This window comes from Delphinus delphis, chromosome 19 (genome assembly GCF_949987515.2).
Source record: "Delphinus delphis chromosome 19, mDelDel1.2, whole genome shotgun sequence".
NCBI lineage: Eukaryota > Metazoa > Chordata > Mammalia > Artiodactyla > Delphinidae > Delphinus > Delphinus delphis.
In genome coordinates this window covers 18,923,962-18,946,764 of record NC_082701.1, presented here as the reverse complement: position 1 = coordinate 18,946,764, position 22,803 = coordinate 18,923,962, and the positions used below count along the sequence as shown (strand labels likewise).

The following is a 22,803-nucleotide window of genomic DNA, read 5'->3' as shown; positions in this document are numbered from 1 at the left end:
TAGTTCCCTGACCAGGGATTGAACCCGCACCCCCTGTAGTGGAAGCGCAGAGTCTTAACCGCTGGACCACCAGGGAAGTCCTGAGGCCCTTTTTAGAGAAAATCATGGGGGTAAGAGCTAGGAAGGATCTTAGAGATTATCTAGTGAGGTGGTTAAAAAAAAAATTTTTTTTCCAAGTAGTATTTTAAAAAAAATTGGAATCTTACCCACCCTAACATAAAACCAATTAAAAACCACAGTGCCACCGTGGTGGTAGAAGAGGGCTGGAGATGTAGAGCCTTGCCTGCTTGGCTTTCCCCATCCCCTTGTGGCAGCCTCTGAGGTCCTCTTCAGCGCCCTGGAGGTCTATGGATACAGCCCAGAAAACCACCCATTTCACAGAGCAGGAATCCGAGGTCCAGAGAAGGGATGTGATTGGCTCCGTGTCATTTAAATCGTTGGAACTGGCAGTTCTCTGTGGTTAGAGGTGTGCAGGCTCCTCAGTATTGGGCTGTGGCTATCATAAACAGAGACTGCAGTCTCCTCAGGGGTCAGGCAGGAGAGGGGGGTAGGAGGGTCAAATGCAAGCTCAGCTGAGGCCCACCAGGGACCAGGGTGCCGTGGAGCCAGGCCTGTATCGGAGGCTTGAGCCCTCTCTCTGTACCCCGCTCAGGGTGGTGTACCACGAGCTGGTGCTGACCACGAAGGAGTACATGCGTGAGGTCACCACCATTGACCCCCGGTGGCTCGTGGAGTTTGCTCCAGCCTTCTTCAAGGTCTCTGACCCGACCAAGCTAAGCAAGCAGAAGAAGCAGCAACGACTTGAACCCTTGTACAACCGCTATGAGGAACCCAACGCCTGGAGAATATCCCGAGCCTTCCGGCGGCGCTGAGAGGCAAGAGTCTGTTTGTCTCTTCTGCAGCAGTGGGCCAGGGCTTGGCCTCGCTCTTATTGATGAAAAGCTGATCCTGAGGATACAGCTGTCCAGTGACTGACTATCTCAACTGGGCATTTCCTAAACTTGTCTCTCATTTCTTCCCTGGTGGTAAAATAGAAACAGGGATTTACGCCTGGTTTGATCAGAGCCTCCAAGCCCCACCACCCCAAGGCACTCAGCCAGGGCTCACAGCCAACATGGGAGCACAGTGCATCATCTCCAAGACAGGGGAAACTTCCGCAGCCCTCGGATGGGAAAGGGGAGTCGTGAGCATCTGGTACCTGGACTCAGTGAGGGCCCTGATGCCCTAGCTGGTACTCTGGAGGAGGGAGCCACAGAGCTCGCTGAAAGTGTTGGCCCCGCTTCCTGCCCCTGTCCAGCCCCTGTACTTTTGCTTAACCTCCTGCAAATATTTATTTTCTTAAGGAAACAAAATTGGTTTTCTGTGGCTGTTTCTTCTAGCTGAATGGTTAGTGTTGGCCTGGGCTGAGGGTGAGGAGGGTTAGTACCTGTGGCTTCAGTGGAGAGTACCCTGAAACCAGAGCCTGGGGCCTCTTTGGGCTGGGAGGTGACACACAGCCGGACCTCCAGTCTTATCTCTCAGCACCGGCGCTGGTCCGGCTCTGCGTGGACCGCCCCGTGATTAACCGCATCCACTGCACAGGCGCTCCACTTGGGGCGCCTGAGTGGTTGCAGATGCCGCATATTGAACACAGAAGGCTCTCCCTGGCTCCCTTTCCCGCCTGCCATGCTCACAACATGCAGCGTGTCCTATTTCCTTTTGAAACATGTAAGTAGTGACACAACCTTCAGTTTATTTTGGTTTTATTTTTATCCTCCTGAGGTCTGACAAAGGGTTTTTTTGGTCAAAGCCTCCCTTCCTCCCCTCCAAACTGAAAATCAGCAGAGCACCTCTCAGAGCCTGATTTGTGCTGCCTAGGGTCTGTGCTCCTGGCCTCGTGCTTGGTGGTTTTCTCCTAGCATTTGCTGTGGAATGGCCACCTCCAAGTGCCCTCCTCACATTTCCTGAGAAGCCTCTGGGCTTGGACTTGGGAGAACATCAGGCAGATGCTGCTGGGCCAGGCTGTGGAACTTCTGGGAAGTTGGTCTTGTAGAGAAGCCCCCGGGGGATTGGGGACATCCTGTGTTATGGTCCGCACTGCTTCCTACCTCCTCACACCAGTAAGTAATGATGTAAATACTAGAACTACTATACAGTGGTACGCTGGACACTAAAAGAGACCATATGACATATCAGGATATAAAGGACTGTGGGCTGTCATTGAGCAGCAAACCAGCCACCCTGAAGACAATTCAGAAACAACCCAGCAGAATCTGCTGACTGTAGGTCCCCACCCCTTTACTGAGCTGAGTGAGCTCCTACGATTCTGAGTGTGCTTCTCAGGAAGCCCAGGCCAGCAGTTAAGGGCAGGGGATCTTTACGTGCTAACCTTTAAGGTATTATAGGGAGAGGTAGTGCAGGGACGGACCGAGGAAAGTGAAGTGGAAGCAGGGGCCGAGTACCCAGCTCGCCAGTCTTAATTCCAGCCCAGGTCTCTCCAGTTTAGGAACAAACTCTGGGCTTGGCAGCCCACCTGTCCCAGCTGGGTGACCAGCACTGACGGCATTCGCACCTCTGAAGTCATCGCCCCCAAGGAAGGAGGTTTGGGTTTTAAGCTGAAGTTGAAAAGGGGATGTTTAACAGGCCAAGGGTGAGAGACAGCAGGCTGGTCATCTTTCTGGGTTAGGTGAGCAAAAAGAAGGACCCCAGCTCTGTGGGTGTTCCTTGAACATCTCCCCGAAGAGCTGGGGTCATGTCTGTGCTGTGACAACATGGCTGGGGTCTGACCTTCTGACTGTCCACCAGGAAACAGCATGTAGGCAGTATTGCTGAGCCTGCCCAGAGGGAGAAGGGGGCTCCCAGCCAGATTGGGAAGGACTCGCCTGCTGCTCCTACACAGTGGGGCCCCTGTTTCTCTTCCTTGAACCAGTATTTCCCGAGATTGAGTGACAGCCCGGGAGAGGATGTGGGTCTCACGCAAGGAGTTGGAGTCTTCTCGGTTGTTAAGAGTATGCTGTTTACCCCACCCCTGTGGGAGCCTAGCTCAGGAGTCTCCTGCCCCTGCACGTGTGCCGAGTCTTGTACTTGTCTGTGTGTCGGGGGACCATCCCCACGGGCCACATGTCAGCTCTCCTGCTGGGTCACGTGCCTTGGTCCAGGGTTCACCTTCATCCATTCTGGAGCACGATTTGGTTTTGGCTGTCTCTCCTTCAGACAGAGAATTCTCTCCAGTGGTCGTGGTTGTGATCTGGTAGCTGTCTCCACTCGGAGCAGTGCCCTCCAAGTGTAAGGATTTGAACAAGAGTTGTGAGGAGTGTCTCGTTAACGCGCATTTCAGAGGGCAGAGGTCACGTGTCTCAGCCTGTGGAGACCTTTCCAGGACACTGCTTCTCACCTAAATTCCTGTCTCTCCTCATGTGCGCCTACTGGGGACCTCAGGGTTTCCACTTGACTTTACACCTCTTCCCACCATGATACCCTGGCTTTCATGTACAATTAAATCATATATTTTTTAAAACTTGTTTCTTAAAATTTTCTGTCTCTTGGCTCTCAATTATGAAAATCAGCATTGTTTTCTGTTTCTGGGGAAAAAAATAACATTGCTTTTTATTTGTGGGTAGGGTTCGAGTGGCATCCCTTTCTGCCATCTTGGCGTAAGCACTGGGCAGGGGCTGAGGGTGAAGCATTAACGGGGTTGGGCCGGCCCTGCCTCAGCGCAGCTCTGGTTCCCTGCAGTTCTGATGTACCTGGATGGAGAGCACCCGTTTTCACCTGAGCCTGGCTCCTAGGAAGCTGCTTACACAGGGGCTGGGTCTAGAACTGCCCATCTTGCCCTTCCCTTATGCACAGCCACCCCGTTGTCATATCTACTGTTACACTTCCTCTCTAGGTGTCACTTTTGCAGCCTGGCCTTTCCCCGAACCCCAAAAACTTGGCCCAGGGTTCTGGTTTCCCCCAAATTTGGGCAAGGAGAATCCATGCTGTTTCTCCTTCCCTTTTCCTGCGAAGGTCTGGCCTGTTCTTCCTCCACTAGCCAGGACCCAGGGCTCGGGGCTGCTCCAGCCTCCCTGCACCCTCCTGCCTGGGTGCCTTGCTTCTCTCCCTGCTCTCCAGATCCTCTCCACACAAACTCTGTCCTCACCTTCAGCAAAAACAGCAACCTGGAGCCACGGCGGGAGGGGACACACAGTTGGGGTACACATGGGTAGCATGGTCATGGGAGCAACTGTGATCACAGAAACCACAGGCCAAACTCTGCCTGAAGAAGCCCCAGGAGGCCCTCAAAGCTCTACTAGGCTCCCACTTCCCTCATCCTGGACAGGAAGATGGCTGCAGGTGGCCAGTGGGCACTAGGCCAGATCACAAAGTACCCTTTGTCCATTATTTCAGACAGTCCTCACACGATAATCCTGGGAGGGGGAAAGAGCAGGTATCACTGAGCCCATTTTCCAGAGGCAAAAGTCAGAGGTCAATTGTTTTTTCCTAAACCCATAAGGGAAGTTAAGTGTCAGGGCCAGGCCCCAAACTCAGGTCACGTGCCCCTAAGGCCAGAGCTCTTTCCAGCCCCAGGTCCTTCTCCCATGGCAGCAAAGAGGACAAAGGAGAACTCACAGGAGACGCAGGGGCCTTTATTAGGGTCTGGCAGATGTAGTGGAGATGGAGGTGAAATCCCAGGCCTGGGCCTAGGAAAAGGCAGAGGAGAGGCAGAGGGCCCTGGGAGCTGAGCCCAGCCATCCCTCCTCCACCTGGCAAGCCCTCCCCCATCCCAGGTTCCTCACTCCAGCTTCCCCGACTCTAGGAACAAAGAGCACCAAGAACTGCCAAGTAGGACCCTCCAGGGTCACAGCCTGGAGCAGAGTGCGGGATGCAGCCTGCCGTCTCCCCAGCATGGGAGATCAGGGGAGCTCAACGTCTCCCTCTCCGCCAGGATGAAGTGGGGAAGCTCCTTCTCTGTCCCCCAGAACAGAACAAACTCTTGTTCTCTGTGATGGGGGAGAGGGAGTGGGGCTTGGCCTCTAAGCAGGACCTAGGAAGAGGCCAGAGGTGGAGTCCCCGGAGGAGTTTCCTAGACACCACCTTCACACTCGCAGTGTCTCCACTTTCCCTTCCCATCAACTCTGGGGAGCAGCTCAGAGTCTGGGCTGGAGTGACTGATGGGCAGAGGGGATCTGCTCCAAAGACATCTGTGGGTTTCAGAGTGGGAGTTTCCCTGACACCAAATTCAGCTCTATGTACACAGGGCAGCACCCCCGGCAGCAGGGGAGCAGCTGCTAGGGGCTAGTAAGAGTAGCCACCCTTAGGGCCAAAGGGCTGGGCGGGGCCAGCCAGCTCTGGGAGGTAGGCGGGGCTCTCGTCCAAGTGGGACAAAGGGACTGTGTCCTCCTCACTGACAGGCCGGTCAAACTCAGCCTTGAGAGTTGGACGCTGATTGTCCGGGAAGGCCAGAGAGAAGAGGGCCTCGGGCTCGCACACAAACTTATACACGTAACGCTCGCCAGCCACCTGTGGGAAAAGAGGGCTGGGTCAGTGTTGGGGTGGGGAGAGCAGCCCTCCTACAGATGCCCGGGGCACATTTCTCCTCCAGCTGGTTCTTCTAAGAAGCTCCTGTTCTCTAATCTCAACCTCTCCATGCTTTAGGCTTTTCCATTACTATTTATGTGTATCACTGTTTTGGGAGAGGGAAATCTTGGGATTGTCCACAGTTTGACTTCTCTGACTGGTTCACTGTCTGGTCCTTCAAACTTGCGAGAATGCTCTCCTGCCCCCATCACCTTCCCACCTCCACTGCCCCCCACCCCCTTGTCCTTGGACCCCTAATCCCGACCTTCTGCATGATGCCTTTCTCGTAGTAGTATCGGAGTGAGCGGCTCAGTTTGTCGTAATTCATGGCTGGCCGGTTCTTCTGGATGCCCCAGAGCCTGGCGACCTGGGGACAGGAGACAGAGTTTGGGGATGGCGATGGCAGCTCAGCGGAGGAAATAATGGGGCGCAGGTCAGAAAGAGTACTTGAGATTCTTGGTGCAAATGCTCAGCTGGCCCTGCAGCTAAGCCCCAGCCCACAGACCCTGGTTTGGCAGGAATTCAGGTTAAATAAAGCAACGGTGCTGGTGAAGGCACATGCCACCAGTTCCCAGGTCCTCTCGTCTCCAGGCCTCAAAGTCGTTGGGAGGAGGGGTGGGGACATCTGAGAGGCCCACCTCCTCAGGCTCAATTAGTTTGAACTCCATCCCCCGGCCGGTCCAGGCAATGAAGTGGGCATTTGTCGGGTCATCCAGCAGGGCCACCAGAAACTGCCACAGCTGCAAGGCACCCCGGCGCTGGTAGGGCGGCCCCTCTCTGAAGGCTCCCACCCCTTCCTGCTTGATGTCTCCTGGGGAACACAGGAAACAGGCGGTGGAGGGCTTGTGCCCTCTGGTCCCCCAAGCAACCCGGTCCCCTCTCCCCAGGGGTCTCTCCAGGCCCTTTCTCATGAAATGTGATGTGATTCCTGGGGGACACAGAGGGCATGAAAGGTCACTTCTCTGACCTTCAAATTTCTCAGGGACGACGCAGACATCATCTGGGAATGGTCGCAGAGGTTTCTCATAGCCATAGCCTTGAGGAGGAAGTTGCAGGGATCACTCAGATCTGGGGGTTCACTGATACGAGACCCCAGAGAGTCCAGAGGGACTCCTGGCCAGGAGCCCCTCCCCCAAGGCACGACTCCCTCCTCCAAACTTGGAGGGCTTGGCAGGGGAGGTAGGAGGCTGCCTTACCCATGGTCCCGTCACCTGGAGAGGGCCCGGAGAAACCCTCTGCGTGAAGGTACATTGAAGCATACCCAGGGACGTCTGGCGGGGGGGAAGAAAGAAAAAAGGGCGATGTTATAGGTAGCTGGGGTAGGGGCGGCAGTCCTGCACACATTCAAGAACTTCTTCTGCCAGCCTGCCTTCCGGTTCTTTTCCAAGAGGCCTGCCTACCACCAAATCCTAGGGGAAGTTCCCCCCAGAGGGAGTGAGAAGCCGGAAGCCCTCAACTTGAGGGCGGGGCCAGAGGGCCTGGATGGCAGCAGCTGGGGCTGGGCAAAGCTGCTCCACAAGGCCCAGGATTCCAGGGAGCAGCTGTTTCCTGTGAGTTTATGGGGAGGAGGAGGGTAGAGATGAACCTCCGGGGAAAGGGTTCAATGTCCCAGCCTAAGATTCCCTTGGAATGGGCTGACGTCCGGTCAGCAGGGCAGGTTCCAGCCCAGTGCGGGTGTGAGGGAGGGAGGGAGAGAGGGAGGAAAGGAGTGGGGGTGGGGCGGGGGGAGAGAGAGAACACGCATGCATCTATTTGTGGAAGAGGCAGTGGGCACACGGGGCTGTGTGTTTTCAGGTCTGACAGCAGACAGTCCACTCCATTTCATTCCATTCCACGGAACTGACACCTCCCCACCCCACCTGGAGGCGGCCCCGGTGCAAAGCCAGCCCTTCAAGTGCCAGCCCCTTCCCGCCCTACCCCCACCACTCCCACCTATGAATGAGATGGTGAAACCCGACACCTCCGGGAGGAGGCGGGAGGGTGGGCTCATTCATGCCTCCATTTTGTGAATGGAATTCCTGACTCCATTCAGAGAAAGCTGAAGGGGGAGGGGCAGGAGTTCAAGGGCATGTAACACGATCTCCTCCGGTCTACATCCTTTGAAGGTCGGCGGCAAGAGCGTCTCCCTCCTCCTTCCTCCATCTCACTGCCGGGCACGGCTCAGGCTTAGGGCCCGGGCTTGAGGAGAGGTGGGTGCACCCTTCTGGTTCTTGCTGGGGCAGCCTGGAGGATTTGGGGCTCACCCCCCTGCCCCGAAAAGACTGGGCACCAGGAATAGAGAAATTCAAAAGCTCTGGCCAGCTCTGAGCCTACCCTAATCTCTGAATTTATTTTTTCTAATGCAAGTTTACAGATAAACTCAAATTTGGAGCTGGTAGCAATGTTAACAGGAGACAAGGTTTTCTGGGCCTTTCCTGGGCGCATGGGGTTTTGAGCTGTAGCTGTTTTTGAACACAGCAGCTGAGTGCATCTCACTCCTGTCAACAGCCAGGTGGAACTAGAATTTAAAGCAGTCCCTACTTCCGGTCTGGCCAGGATGGCGGGTCCTTCCAACCTGGAGGCTCGGAACAGGATGTGAAAACCACATGTGAACCCCACCTTCCAACTGGGAACTGTGAACCTGGCTAGTTTCAAGTTCATGTTTCTCCTCATTAAAATCCCTTTGTATTTTTATGCTTCTGTGGGGACAGGGACCAATGACACGTCCTATTCATCTTTGTGTCCTCCAACTGCACACACTCATGGTCCTGGCACAGTACTTAAATCTCAATAGGTAATTAAACCCCCAAGCACCTGCTACATAGAAATAGGAAGAAATGCCTTAACTTTCCTATCAAGTCACAAGCTACCTGAGGGCAAGGACCTGCACATGTCACTTATCTCTTATCTGAATATAAGTTTGCTGATTGAAAAGTGACAGTTCTTTTGAATCTATGAAAAGAAGTGGTAGGTGGGTGGGTTGAATGTATGAACTGGTAAATGGATGGGAAGGTAAAAAAAACTTGTGGGGAGACATTCTAGGTTTAATGGAACTGATCACATGCCACCCCACCCAGCAATCCCACCAAAACCCCTCCATCTCCTTCCCGGGAGCATCTCTTACCTGAGTCGTAGGAGAAGTCCATCTGCTCCTGTTTGATCACTACCCCCGCCCCTGGGTACCTGTGCCCATTGATTCCACCCTGGCCCACTGCCGGCTGGCCGGGCTGGCCGGCCTGTTCATACAGGGGGTCAAGGTATTCCCGCTTGAAGCTCTGCTGGGGGTAGGGTGGGCAGGGCTCCGACAGCTGGTGTTGGTAGGGGGCTGGGAGAGGTTCCCGGCCCCCTCCCTGAGAGGGTGTGAAGGAGTGGCAGATATCCAGGGGCTGCTGGAAGACAGAGCTGGATGTGGTTGGATGGAGAAGGAAGAAAAGAGAATATTAAACGAAGCCCTCCTTGTGCCTCCTGCTCCCAGAGCTCACAGAGTGGGCTCCGGGGGGGCGGGGATGGGGGGGATGTCAATATCCCTTCCTCCCTACCTCCCCCCATGCCAGGTTTCTTAAGGGCAGCGAAGAACACTCAGGGATTGAGAAAAAACTGGTGAGACCTGGTTCTCCTTGTCACCTTACCTATGCTCCCCGAGGTACCCATGGCCAGGGTGGGGCTGGGAGGTCCCAGAAGATCTCAGGAAACTCCGTTGTTCTGCCCGGGGAAAGGGTTGCAGGGGCGACTGTCCGGGGGCACCAGGGGCGGGGGACTTGATGACGATTTGTCTAGGGGGGTCATAGGCACTGGAGGTGAGGGGGAGACAGGGGTGAGGGGGCAGAGAAGCTGGGCGAGCATCTCTGAACGCTTCACTCCCTGGGAAGTCAGGTCACAGGGATTATGGGAGAAGAGTAGAGGGTGCCGGGAAAGGAACAGCATGAGCCAGACTCAGCCCCAAATGAACTTTTTCTTCTCCTTTCTTAATCCTGAAGCTGGGTGTAATCTTTAGAACACCTCTCCCCAGCCCAGAGCAGCTGGGCTGGGTCAGACAGCAGCTTCTCCAGTGGAAACACCCTGCCTGGGTCTTAACACACATCCCTTGAACCCGCTGCTGCATTTTTCATCCTAACTACTCAGGAAATCCTGAGCTACATTACTGCATTACAGGAGCTCGGAAATCCTTTCTGTGTCTAACCTGCATCTCAACTGCTGCCATTGCTCACAGGTGCCCACCCCCACCCTCCATCCAACCCTTCCCCAGGGCGGGGCTGGGGCTCACCTGGAATAAAGGCACTGCTCGCCATGATGGTAGGAGAGGGACGGCTTCCTGCTGCAGGGCAGGGCCCGCTCTGTGCGGGGACTCTGGGGTTCCTTCTTGATCCTGGTCGTGGGGCTGTGGAAAGCTACTGTGGGGGTCGGGAGAGGCACAGCAAGGCCAGAGAGTGTCACAGGAGAGGCAGGAAGAGCTTCGGACACCTTCTGCTCTTTAAGGACCAGCTGGATGCCAGTACAGCCTCATCCCCCTTCTCTGGATCTCCGTTGTCAGACACTTCTAAGAACAGTTGGCTATTTACATTACGTGTAGCTTTATACCTCAGGCTAATGTCCCATAGGAACCAAAGAAACTGTCTGAAGTTCAACATTTAACGCAATCCCCCCACCCCCCAAACACCTTTCTAGGGGTGAGCACCTCCAACGAAAGGCTCTGGTTTTCCTGACTGCCCTGTAAAATTCCAAGGGAGAAAAATGTTTTCTTCTTTGGGGCTGTGAAGAAGCTTTCTTTTTCTGGTTAAGGTTGGATATTAGCCCACTTGCCTGTCAGCTGACTAGCATCATACACATGCTCCTAATTATCTGGGAAGAACATTGGCCTTTCCTGTGGCCCCTGCTGGGTTCGCCAACTCCAGCCACCAGGCTGAGCAGCAGAGTTGGTTCCGAGGCAGTGAATGTGAGAGAGTCAAAACCTGCAGTCGACGGTTCTGTTGTCGATCATTTGTGCCCTGTTTTCATCTCACTGAAGATAGTTGAGAGCAAAGTATCCGACATTAAAGCAGGGTTTCTCAACAGTAGCACTAGTGACATTTGGGCCAGATAATTCCTTGTCATGGGGGCTATCCTGAGCATTGTAGGATGTTAGCGGCATCCCTGGCCTCTACCCACTAGATGCCAATAGCACCCCACCCTCAGCTGTGACAACCCCAAATGTCAACTAACATTGCCACGTGTCTCCTGGGGGACAAAATCGCCCCCAGTTGCATGAAAGTAACTTAGAATGGTAGAACTGGACCCTGCTGCACGGGTCCAAGCCCCTCGTTTCAGAAATAAGGAAATGGAGGATCACAGAGATGAAATGTCTGCTCCAAGGTCACACAGCTAGGATGGACAAGCCCCGATTTGAAGCAAGGTCTTCATCTCCCAGTTATTGCTTGGTCTTTGGGTCCAAACCCAAGAATGGGGAGCCCTGCCCTTCACCCTCTTCTAGAGGACAGAACAAGTTGATCTTTTGGGATTCTCTATCCCTATGACTCATTTCCTGCCCTCCCCTACTCCCCATTCCCTCTACCCAGGGCCCTCTACTCACAGTTTTCTGAATGGAAATCAGGAACAAACTGCTCATCACTGTCCGGTACCTGAGCTGCAGAGAGAGGCCAGAGGTGAGTCTGGGGTGGGGGCCCCGGATGGCAGCCCCTGGCAGACACCATTATTGCAGCCCTGCAGATTAGCACCAGCCCGAAGCAGGGAAACAGCTTTCCTAGGACTGAAGGCAACTCCACCCCAGGTCCTAGCGACCTCCATCTCTGGGTTCCATTAACACCCTGGAGGGAAGGCTGCAAGTTCTCAGAACCCATCTGAGCAGATTCCAGAGTTTTGTCCTAGACGCTTTGTGTTTTTTTCCCTCCACTTTTATGAGTGAAGACAGCCCTGCGCCTCAGTTTACAAAGCTCCCTCAAAGCTCCCAGCAGAGCCACATCTGGGGTGCGCGGGCACTGTAAGGAGTGAGATTCTGTGGACTTAGAATCACATGGGAAGATTCTGAATCTGGGCTGGACCCAGGAATCTGCCTTTTATAGAACCTCCCGGGTGAAAGGTAGAAATCTAGAGCCTGGTAAAGGAGATGGAAGGGAAGAAGGAGAATGGTTCAGGAGAGGTGGTAAGAGGATGACAATGGGAGAGGAGGCTGGGGACACTGGCAGGTCAGGTGCCTTATCGCTCTGATGGGCAACTAGGAGAGAGAGAAGGGTTCCCAAGCTTGGAGCTCTGAGGAGCACTCCCAGGGTGCCAGCGTGGGTAGAGTTGAGTTTGGGGATTAGGCAGGAAAACTAAAATAGAACAACAGCTCATCCATGGCCTCCAGACTGGATATCCGGGCTTTGATTTCTAGTTCTTATCCTGGGCTCACTAACTCCTTCAGGTGGGTTACAGCTCAGCACCTCTCCTGACCCCAGAGTCTTTGCCCACTTTTTGCCCCTTTCTCAGGAATAAATAGATCACAGCAGGAAGGGGAAGGGTAGACACCGAGAGGGACTTCCTATCAATCTGGGAAGAGACTGGCTTGAAGATGAAGCAATGGAACCCATGGAGAGGGGTCTTTTGTTCCCTGGAGACTGCTCTCAGATTGGACAATAGGAAAACTCATAGATAAAATGACCGGAGAGTTGAGAATGGCTGGTAAGGGTGTGGGATACGAGGAGATGGCTGGAGATCACGGCCACTCGTCCTAGTCTATACAGGACACACCCCAGTCTCTATGGCTTCCCTCCTGGGCCAAGGCTCCATCATTTCTTCCTTGGATTTCAGCCACGACATGTTATCAGAACTCCCAACATCTACTCTCCCCAAAACTGTCAGAGGGATCTTTTTACAACAGAAATCCGATCACTTCTCTCCCTTGCTTAAAGCATGAACCCCAAACTCTTGCCCTTGGCCTCTGTGGCGCCCAAGTTTCTGGCTCTTGCTTACCTCTCTCACCTGCCTCTCCTTGCCTGTTACTCTCCAGAGCTCTGGTCTCCTTTTGGGTCCTCAAACTTGACCAGCTTGAACCCTCTTCCCCACATCTTTGCCTGTTTTTTTCTGGCCTTTGAAGTGTTAGCTCACCTTGCTATCTCAGAGGCTTTCTCTGACCACCCAAACCAAAGTGGTCCCTCCTGGCTCTCGATCGCATCCCTGTTTTATTTTTTCCCTAGCACATATGACTACCTGAACTTATTAATTTACGCACATGTAACTTATGTGTAATTTATTGTCCATCTCCTCTACCAGAAAGTTAACCTTGCTGAGGGCAGGGGCTTTGTCTGTCTTATTTGTCTGACTCCCCAGCACCCCTCAAACAAGGTCTCGTTCAGAAGAGACACTCAATGCATTATTTGTCAACTATATGAATAAACTACAATGACGCCTTGTCCTCAGGCCGGTGAGAGCCAGCAACATGGGCCTGGGAGCAAGAACTGAAGAGATCCTAACCAATCAGCCCTTCCCTCCCCTTTAGGGCTCCCCCTCTCCACCACCAGGTAACATTAGAGGCAGGTCCCCTGAAAAGCACATCTCACAAGGGATGCTTTAGGCTGTGATCAATCGCTTGGCAAGTGGATTCTTCACCAACTTACTTTAAATATCAGAGGTGTCAAGTGCTTTAAAATACACATTTATGCGGGGTGGGGGGGAGGGATAAATTGAGAGCATGGGATTAACAGATGTACACTACCGTATATAAAATAAACAGGATTTACGGTATAGCACAGGGAACTATATTCAATATCTTGTAATAAACTATAATGGAAAGGAATAAAAAAAGAATATAGGTATACACATATATACATGTATAACCAAATCACTTTGCTGCACACCTGAAACTAACACAATATTGTACATCAACGATACTTCAATAAAAAAATAAATAAAATAAAATAAAATATACGTTTGTAGGTAGGTGACTTCCTGACAGAGGGAACCCAATGGCTGAGGGGTTTAAGAATCAGGAACCACTAGCAGCTAAAGAACTTATGAAAGAAAAGTAAGCACAGAACCATCCTAAAGTGATCAGATAGATCACCAGGGCATGAAATCCCGTGGCAAAAACAAAAAAAAATCTTTTCAGGAGCACGACTAGGGCACAAAGGCAACCATTCCCAAACTGGGCCCAGTCAAGAATCCTGGGGCATTGTTAACAACGGATTCCCAGTCCCCTCCTCTGGAGAGTCTCATTCCACAGGCCCGGGGTGGGGGCCAGGCATCGGTATTTTAACGCATGCCCCTGGTAGCTCTTAAGAAGAGGCAGGTTTGGAAAACTGGATAAAGGGAAGGGTGCAAAACCTGCTCAGCTGCCCAGGGGTGCAAGGCCCAAGCCCATCCCTGCTGTGCCCTCTGGCCCGCCCACAGACAAGACCCCCAGAGTGGCAGGAGGGGGGTGATAAGAGCAAGATGGACAATATCTCCCTCCCTGCCCATCCCTGCTGTGCCCTCTGGCCCACCCACAGGCAAGACCCCCAGAGTGGCAGGAGGGGGGTGATAAGAGCAAGATGGACAATATCTCCCTCCCTGCCCATCCCTGCTGTGCCCTCTGGCCCACCCACAGGCAAGACCCCCAGAGTGGCAGGAGGGGGGTGATAAGAGCAAGATGGACAATATTTCCCTCCCTGCCACCTGGGCAAGGAGGGTTCCAAGGGTGGAGGAGGTGCAGAACACGGGGGAGGCTGACGCACATAGGTCTGCTTCTGGGGCTACGTTAACTGCCGGTTTCCACGGAGGTAACGGGCTGGGGGCATCTCCTGCTGGCGTCACAGACCAGGTCACGTGACGCTAGAGAGCCCTGGGGTCATCTTGTCCTTCCTCTTGCCTCAGGCCTGAAGGTTGGACCAGAACCCCCAGTCCCCCCAGCAGTCCCAGAGGAGCCCCCCCCGCCCCAGCACACTGACCACACCTCAAAAGAGGTGGCACTATCTTCATCCCAGGGCCATGAGAAAGCAGCCCAGGCAAGAAGGGGCTGTGGTGGGAACCCCAGTCCCTGCCTGGCCCCTCTCCGGAACACCGGCTTCTCCCAAAGGGGCAGGACAGGGCTTCAGTAGCACAGAGACTGTCAAGGATGGGAATAGGAACAGTAACGTGGAGCCTCTCATTCCTGGACAGCAGGAGAATTTCTAATACCGTGTTTGGTCTTGAGTGTCAGCCGCTCTGTATTTGTTGAGCTGGCTGAGCTCTGGCTGCCAAGCCAGTGTGTCAGGGTCTGCCCTCAACTCCATCCTGGCACTAAGGTGGAGTTCACCTGCCTGGGGACATGGCAGATAATTAAGGAGGGGACGGGAAAATGTGCCAAGCCAGCACGATACCCAGAAAGAGAGAATTTTAGGGAACATCCCTCCAGTGGGGGGCGGGAGTCAGTAGAAGAGAAGGGGCTTAGGGGCCTCCCAAGCTGGGCTCCAGGAGAGCTGGGAGGTGAAAACCACCAAGTAGCTAAGCCCACCCCAGGCAAACCACCCACCTATATGATACATGCCCCATCACCTTCTCCCCCTCCTAGGGTACAATTACAGGGTGAAGGGGTCCTTAAGGAGCCCCAGGGGGAAGGGGGGCCATTCCCCGGAGCTTCTGCTCCATTGTATCACCACTGGCCTCATCTCTCACCCTTACCCCGCCCCCACCCTGGCAGTGTGCTGGAAGGAACCAGTTCTCTATCTATGGAGGGGACATTTGTCCCCAAGAGCCTTCTGGAAGGGGAGGAGACAGAAAGATGTAGAAGGAGGCATTGTAGCTAGGAAAGACTGGGAGAGGGGATTAACCCCGTATCGCCCCACAGACAGACTGCAGCACCAGCGCGCACACACGCAGGTTCACACACCCTGATGCCTCTTACTTCACGCCAGCACACGGATGAAACACATCCTCTCTGCATACCCTTCCCACACAGGTTCTCTTTTTGGACTTAAAAATACGATGAGGGAAAACCAAGGGGCAAGGGAGCTGAAGACCTTGGAGGAAGATTTGGGAGCAATGATTCTTATGGCAAGGGGAGCACAGACCCACCCCTTTGAGAATCTCGTAAAAGCTACGGATCATTCTCTTCCTAGAAAAATTCACATTCCTTTGTGTAGGGTGTACCCCCAACAATTTTATACACATATCAGAGGGCGCAAGGACCCCTGCCACCTATCCACAGAGCTTTTGGGAATCCACGGACTCATACAAAGGACATACATGACCCAGAGTCAATGTTCCTTACCGCCAAAGAGACCAACATCATTGTCTCTGGGGGTTCCTGTGGGCTCCCAACAAGCCCGGAAAGGAACCCTCGTCCAGAAGCGGCACATCTTTAACCATAGCCAGACACAGCCTGGGCTCAGCCTGTCTGAGCCTGAGTTTCCCTGTAGTAGCCTGATTATTTCTCCAGCAACTGAGCAGATCCCAGGCACCCCGAAAACAGACACACCTTCTTAGTCTCACTTCACCCCCACCCTCTCCATCTAGAAAACCTCCAACCCAAAGATGTCTGAGCTGCCTCGACAGAGCCCCCCTCCCCCTCCCCCTCAATGTTGCACGGACACCAGACGCCGCACCCAGAACGCCTCCGCCAGCATCCAGCCGGGTGTCCCCCGAAATCTTCACAGCCTCACCCACACTTCAAGGACCCACTGCGTCTCTCCACATTGGGGCTTTAGGGGGAAATCAAGCTGAGGGAGGATGGGCTCTGGCCTCCAGTCCCACGCGCCCCACCACTGGCAAGTTTCCAAAGGAGCTAGTCCCTCCCTGCCACCCCAAAACTCCCTCTGGGCTGCAGGGTCACTGACCTGGTGGGAAGAGGCAGGAGAGGAGGCTGGGGCGCTGCTGGGATGGTGCAGGGGGACAGGGCCCCGGCAGCTGCATCTGTCTCCGCAGAGAGAGCGAGAAGGAGCGATCGGCCTCAGCATCCCCCCCTCACGCCTGGCCATCCATCGCCAGCTGGGAACCTGAGCTGCTCCCTCAGAAGGAAGGACAGGGAACCAAGGAGACCCCAGCGGCCCCCCCCACCTCCGTCTTGCGATCCCCACCCCCACCTCCCCACCCACTGGATTTAAATGTACAGGGACTTCCAGGGCAGCAGCAGGAAGCACACACACTGGCTGTCACACTGACACATGCGGATAGACACAAGTACAATTTCTAGACCCCCACCGCCAAGGGGTGGGGCTTCCAAGGTTGAGAGCAGATGAGAACGTTTTCCTCCCCTTCCCATTCCAAACCCAGCTGCTTCCAAAATGCCACCCTCTGAGCCTACCCCTAGATCACAGCCCCGGGAGCTGCCCACCTGGGGAGCCTAGGGACCCTCAGCTGACAGACGAGGAGCCTGGCAAGCCAGACAGAAATCGGGCTTTGGGAAAGGAAGTCTTTGAGAGACGGTGGAAACCGACACCGCTGCGTCCTTCAGCTCCAGCCTAGCTCCGAAACCTCGAGCGGAAGATGGGAGGACTGGGCATAGCTCTGCATGTAACTCGCAGCTGGGCACACAGGGCTTGCAGAATCGGGGAAGACAAGACGTGCACAATCTCCCCCAGAACCCCCAGATCCCTCCAGCACCCACGAGGCCGTTCAGCCTCGAATTCCACAAAATGTCTTGAGCGCTTGCTCTATGCTAAACAGTCAGTCTGTTAGCGTACATATTTTGGGGACACCACAGTCGTCAAGACAGATCTAGTCTCACCTAGTCAGGGGTCTTTCTCTTCTACCCCAAGGTTTTAAAGATGGCTCTAGAGGAGCTGGGTTTGAGTTTAAAAAAATCGTCAAAGGTGGAGGGAAGGGGAGATCCCAAAGAAGAGAAAAGCCCTCAAGAAGGGGTTCCTAGTGCTGTAGTTTCTTGGTTTTCAGTGTTACACTGAAGGGACCCTCAGATGGGGGTGTTAACCCTTCCTTCTCAGAGACTGCCTAAACACCATAAGCCTCCTACCTGCAGCCCCACCGGCAACACCCTCAGGCCCCACCCAAACACACCAAGGAATCCAACCAGGAGACCCCCCCCCCATCCCGGAACACACCTCGCTACCCAGAGGAGGTCTCGCTATTGACCCCACCCCTCCAGCTCAGAGCGCACCCCACCCCCGCCCCCAGCAAACTGGAGGGGCAATTTGCCTGGGGAGGGAGGTAGTCAAGAGGGAAGGAGGCGGGAGGATCAGTTGCCATTAGAATTACAATCAAGGCTGTTTGAGGAAGAAGCCCTGGGCTGCTTTGCCAAAGTGAGGCAAAAAAGAATTATTTAAACTTTTGCAGTTCTTTTGGCTCAAACAGTAAATTGTTTGGCGCTGCGGGCTGGGAAGAAGAGAAACCAAGGGTGTAACAATGAATGTTTTGGCAATTCCAGAAAGGAAGTAACAAATGAATCTCTACTTCTCCTCCTCCAGTTTCTTAAACTCCCGACTCCCGCAACACCCCAACCTACACCTCGGCCTGGCGGCTGGTGCCAAACAAACTTTGCAAATGAAAATTTCAACCAGGAAAACGGGCCTGGGGCCAAGTTCCATTCAAATAGGCAAATACCCCACACAATGGTCTGATTCATCCGCAGGCCTAGTTACACAAGCCTGGCTCAGGGCAGAGAAAATAAATATCAATATAAGTAACCACGCTGGGAGCTGGAAAGAGTGGAGATGCAGGGGACGTGGGGAAGGGGCCTTGCAGAGGCCCTTGAGGGTGAGGAGAGAGGAAGCGGGCTAGGCTGGAATAGTAGGGGTAGAGAGCATCCCCCACCCCAATAATAGTAAAGGTCACAAAACCACTCACCTTCAGCAAGCCACGTCTCCTGGAAGTGACTTAGATCCTGGAATAGATCTGAGGGGTGAATAATGGAATTGGAGAAGGTGAGCTGGAGGTGCTCGTGAGAGAGCGGGAGCCCTAGCGAACCGGATGACCTCCCCCTTGGGGGTACTGGCGGATAATGACCAGAGTCCCTTGGAGGGCGAGTCCTTTTGGGAAAAGGGCGGGGGCTCCAGGGTCAGCCCTCGGGGTGTGTGAGGTGGGGAGGGTAGCGGTTTGTCGCTCTGTCTCTTTACCTTCGGAGTCGGGGGGCGGCAGGGAGCCCGGGTCCATGAGCTTCCCCTGCGGGACCATCAGCGCTTCGCGCAAGCTCCCATTTCCGGGAGATTTCTGCGGAGAAGGGGAAGAATGCCCCCGAGTCACCCTGAGGCCGCCTGGTCTGGGGGGCGGGGCTGGGGTCCCGGGGTGACTCCGGGGCGGGCAGCCCTGGACCCCGTTGGGGCCGCTGGGTGGGTAGGGGCGGGGTGCAGGGAGGGGGCGGGCGTGGAGGCCGGCGCGGCGCTCACGCTGCAGAAGGTGTAGGGCACTTGCTGGTCCAAGTATTCGCCTTTCATCCTCCGCTCCATCCGGCCGCTCCCTCCGGCCACACGGCCCGGGCCCCGCGCGGGGGCAGAGACCTGGGGGCGGGGGAGCTGCGTTTGCACACCGTCTGGGGGAAGGCAGCGAGGTGGGGGTGGGGAAGGGCGACCGGGAGGGGCAGTCGCGAGGCTCTGGGTCCGACGGCAAAACTTCTCCGACTCACTTAGGCGATGGGGAGGTTTCCGCCTGCCGAGCCTAGCGTCGCCACCACTCCCCTCCCGCCAAAGGAGGTCCCACCTGCTCCTGGGAGCCGGGCTCGCCGTTTCGGCTGCTTTCTGCAGCCCTGCTTTGCCCAGGCTCAGTTACATAAGACGTGTGTGTGTGTGTGTGTGTGTGTGTGTGTGTGTGTGTGTGTGTTCGCTCTCTCGCGCGTGTGCGCTGGCGCGCGGAGGAGTGGGTGAGGAGCGCACCATTCGCACACCCACAACTCTGGCGCCCCCTCCAACCCTGAATCCCAGCGTCTCCCACCCCTTGCCCTGGAATCTGCGGTGGCGGCTGTGAGAGTGTGGTGCGTGTTGGAGGCGAGGCTGGGAATCGCAGACATTCTCCCTCCCTCTCCCTCCCGCAGCCTCACCTGAGGCCCGGGCGTCTGTGCTGGAGCAGCGGGGGGTCCCGAGCATACCCCGGGACCCCACTGAGGGCCGTGGGGCTAGGCCGGAGCGAGGCGGCCCCGGCCCCGGGTCCCCCGCGCACCGGCTTGTTTTCCGGGCGCCGCCGACAGTTGTGAGCCCGGGGGAGCCGCTGATTGGTGCATTTCCTTCGCCTCGGCCTCGGCTCTCTCTCCCCCCCCACCCCGTTCCCTTTGTTTCATTGACTTTTGTGAATGAAACCCCAGGGCCCGGCTCGCCCGCCAATCCCGAGACTCGCCCGGCCGAGCCGGAGGGGCGGAGTTTCCCAGCCGCGGGGGCCAATCAGAACGCAGGGGCTGGCTCCCGGCTTCATTCACCGCTTGGGCTCTCATTCATAAAAAAATAAACTCCTCGCGGCCGGAGTTCATTCATAAATAGCTGAGAGAAAACGGGGGCAGTCGAGGACCCTACGTCTCCTCTGCGGGACTCGTCTGTGGCCCTGAGGCTCGGCTAGCACCTCCGGCTGGCGTCTGCACACATCTCTGTGCATCTGCGTGTACGTGGGAGTGTGAATATATCTATGTGTGCGCCCTGGGGGGAAGCGAGCGGACTTCCATGCCCAGAGGAACAATAATAAAGAGCATTTATGAAGCGCTCTGCTTCCACGTGCTCATTTCACTCCCATAAGCTGGCGAAGGGGTTCTATTTTTTCCATTTTACAGAGACTGAAAATGAAAACTCAGAGAGGGGCAGTGGCTTTGCGGAGGTCACTCCGTCAGCGCCGCTGGGGTTTGCAGCCCGCAATCCCCTATGTTCTCCTGTACAGTCCTTTGAGGCCACAATTAAATGAATTAAAGCTATGTGACAACAACTGATACACAGTAGGCCCTCAATAAATGTAAACTGGCACGGAATCCAGACTTTTTCTCAAGGGTCTGCTCTCTACAGAGCTGTTCTGTGACCCACTTTCTATTGATTGCAGCAGAAACTAGAGGCCCGGCATGGATCTCTGAAAATGCAGTTCTCTCTCCGCCATCTTTCTTCTTATCCTGAGAACAAACACAAGGTATGAGGGAGCAAAAGCCGCAAGGGATCTGATGATCTGGGGGCAGGACTGCTGTCAGTTCTAGCCAAAAGCTACTCATAGTCTGTCACCTCATTCATTTACCAATTCATTCAATAAATATTTATTGTGCCAGACACAGTGCTGGGTGCCAGGTAGGCAGCTGTGACCAAGATAGACACTTGGTGTGCTGTGCTGCTTAGGCTGGAGCCATGGAGGCACACAGGACATGACATCCCCCAGGTCTTTTTTTTTTTTCCTGAGATAATCTGGGTCTACAGTCTATGCCCTCCTTTGAGGAGAGCCTGATTTGTTTCCTGCCTGTTTGTGATAAACACAAGAGAGTGACCAAACCTCAGGCCTGTTTTCAAAATTCATCTAATCTAACACCCCCACTTTACAGATGAGGCTGTCGAGCTTCAGAGAAGGAAATGATACATGCAAGCTCTTTCAGTTGTCAGGATCAGAGCTAGAACACCAAACCTCTAGCACCTGTTTAGGGCTCCTTTCAGGAGATCATCCTGGACAAATGAAAATAAACTTCCCTCTCTTCTCTGCCGAAATATTTAAGACTCATGCTTATTGCCTCTCTTCTCCAGGAAGCCTTCCAGAGATCCTGAATCAGTTCCGTAAAGACCCTACAACATTCTTGCCTGTATCTCTGTTGTCAAGTCTTTTTCTGCCTCGTGGTCATCCGATTGTATGGAGAGATTTCCAGGGCCTGGAAAAGATCTCATTTGCCTCTTTAAGTCTTCCCCAGCTTACTTCAAGTTTATGAGGGTCCCAGGAAATAGTTGTTTAGTGAGTACGTACAATAAAGACCAAACTAATCGAGCTTAGCAAGGAACCCTCCCCAAGCAAGGAGAGACAAGCCCAAGCAAATCTCAGCTTTAAGCTGGATGGGACCAGTTTAGGGAGGAGCTTGTGTCTCTGAGCCAAGAGAAGTGGGGGAGGAGGAAAGGCAGCTTCCAGGAAGGCAGCTCTGATGTAGTTTCCATGACAATGAAGAAGATTCTGGTGGGTCCTGGAGAGGGCACTCCAGTCTGGGGCTCTCTTTGGGGTGCCCCTCTGGTTCTGAGTTCTTCCGTTTTTCTGGAGGCCCCCTGGCTCCCTGGAGAGTAAGTGCTTCCTTTTCATTCCTCATCCAGGGTCGTGGCTGAGGGGCCCTCCTCCTCCGGCTGTGGCTCAGCAGGCTGGCTGAGTCGCCACTGCTGTCACCTGGCCTCTGATTCAACATCCAGGCTCAGAGTGAAACAGGAGGGGAGGGGGCAGGGCACAGCCTTTAACAAAACAACATAGCCATAGGCTATGATGAAAGCTGGTTAGAACCAACTAGGTCCAAGATGGCAGAATATTTGACTTCCAGTGGACCTTGAGCCTCAGTATACGCTCATTGTAACACATCAGCGAGCTAAATGACACACCCACAGGCGCCATGACAGTTCCAAGGCTGACCATAAAGACCAAAAAGTGGGTGGTGGCCCAATTCCTGGAAATCTCCACCCCTTCCCCAAAATAGTTGGAATAATCCTCCCACTCATTAGCCTATGAAATTACTCAGCCCATGAAAACTAACCACGCCATATTTCAAGGCCACTCTTGCCTTCTGAGATGGCCCACACTCTGTCTGTGGAGTGTGTTTCTCCCAAGGCCACTCTTGCCTTCTGTCTGTGGAGTGCATTTCTCTCTAAATAATTCCACTTCTTACCTATCACTTTGTCTCTCACTGAATTCTTTCTGTGATGAGACATCAAGAACGTGAGCTTCATTAAATCCTGAGACCAGGTGTGTGATCTCAATTAAAATACTGTGGGTTCATAATTCAAAAAGAGTCATGTACCACAATGTTCATTGCAGCACTACTTACAATAGCCAGGACATGGAAGCTATCTAAGTGTCCATTGACAGATGAATGGATAAAGATGTGGCACATATATACAATGGAATATTACTCAGCCATGAAAAGAAACGAAATTGAGATATTTGTAGTGAGGTGGATGGACCTAGAGTCTGTCATACAGAGTGAAGTAAGTCAGAAAGAGAAAAACAAATACCGTATGCTAACACATATATATGGAATCTAAAAAAAAAAAAAAAGTTCTGATGAACCTAGGGGCAGGGACGCAGAGGCAGAGAATAGACTTGAGGACACAGAGGGGGTAAGGGTAAGCTGGGACGAAGTGAGAGAGTAGCACTGACATATATACACTACCAGATGTAAAATAGATAGCTAGTGGGAAGCAGCTGCATCACACAGGTAGATCAGCTCGGTGCTTTGTGACCACCTAGAGGGGTGGGACAGGGAGGATGGGAGGG

At 54.0% G+C, this 22,803-nt stretch overlaps 2 protein-coding genes across 3 annotated transcripts in view; one reads left to right on the top strand and one right to left on the bottom strand.

Moving 5' to 3' along the window:
- DHX8 (DEAH-box helicase 8) overlaps positions 1 to 3,553 on the top strand; it is a 29,321-nt gene extending 25,768 nt beyond the window's left edge. Inside the window, exon 23 of the mRNA XM_059997420.1 lies at positions 653 to 3,553. Within this exon, the coding sequence (XP_059853403.1) occupies positions 653 to 872 (220 nt within the window). The 3' untranslated portion in view covers positions 873 to 3,553. The remainder of the gene's footprint in view (positions 1 to 652) is intronic.
- Positions 3,554 to 4,597: 1,044 nt separating this feature from the next.
- ETV4 (ETS variant transcription factor 4) lies at positions 4,598 to 19,562 on the bottom strand. 2 transcript variants are annotated; one of them, XM_059997433.1, is made up of 13 exons: positions 19,430 to 19,562; positions 18,783 to 18,893; positions 18,513 to 18,606; positions 18,244 to 18,291; positions 11,084 to 11,137; positions 9,782 to 9,908; positions 9,147 to 9,308; positions 8,642 to 8,919; positions 6,735 to 6,809; positions 6,506 to 6,574; positions 6,177 to 6,349; positions 5,804 to 5,905; positions 4,598 to 5,481 (listed from the first exon to the last, which is right to left on the bottom strand). In XM_059997433.1, exons 2-13 carry the CDS (start codon positions 18,840 to 18,842, stop codon positions 5,257 to 5,259), a joined length of 1,467 nt encoding a protein of 488 aa, XP_059853416.1. In that variant the 5' UTR covers positions 18,843 to 18,893; positions 19,430 to 19,562; the 3' UTR covers positions 4,598 to 5,256. The 2 variants fall into 2 exon arrangements, with proteins under 2 accessions (XP_059853416.1, XP_059853417.1); XM_059997434.1 differs by having other exon boundaries at positions 9,147 to 9,290.
- Positions 19,563 to 22,803: the final 3,241 nt, after the last annotated feature.

What these genes read in the sequence shown, in the direction of transcription:
- ETV4 (XM_059997433.1), bottom strand. Translation starts at nt 18,842, where the DNA reads ATGGAGCGGAGGATGAAAGGCGAATACTTGGACCAGCAAGTGCCCTAC. An exon ending in TGATTTCCATTCAGAAAACT is followed by an intron (nt 9,909 to 11,083) that starts GTGAGTAGAGGG and finishes CGACCCCCACAG; the next exon opens with TAGCTTTCCACAGCCCCACG. An exon ending in AGAAAGGCATCATGCAGAAG is followed by an intron (nt 5,482 to 5,803) that starts GTCGGGATTAGG and finishes CTTTTCCCACAG; the next exon opens with GTGGCTGGCGAGCGTTACGT.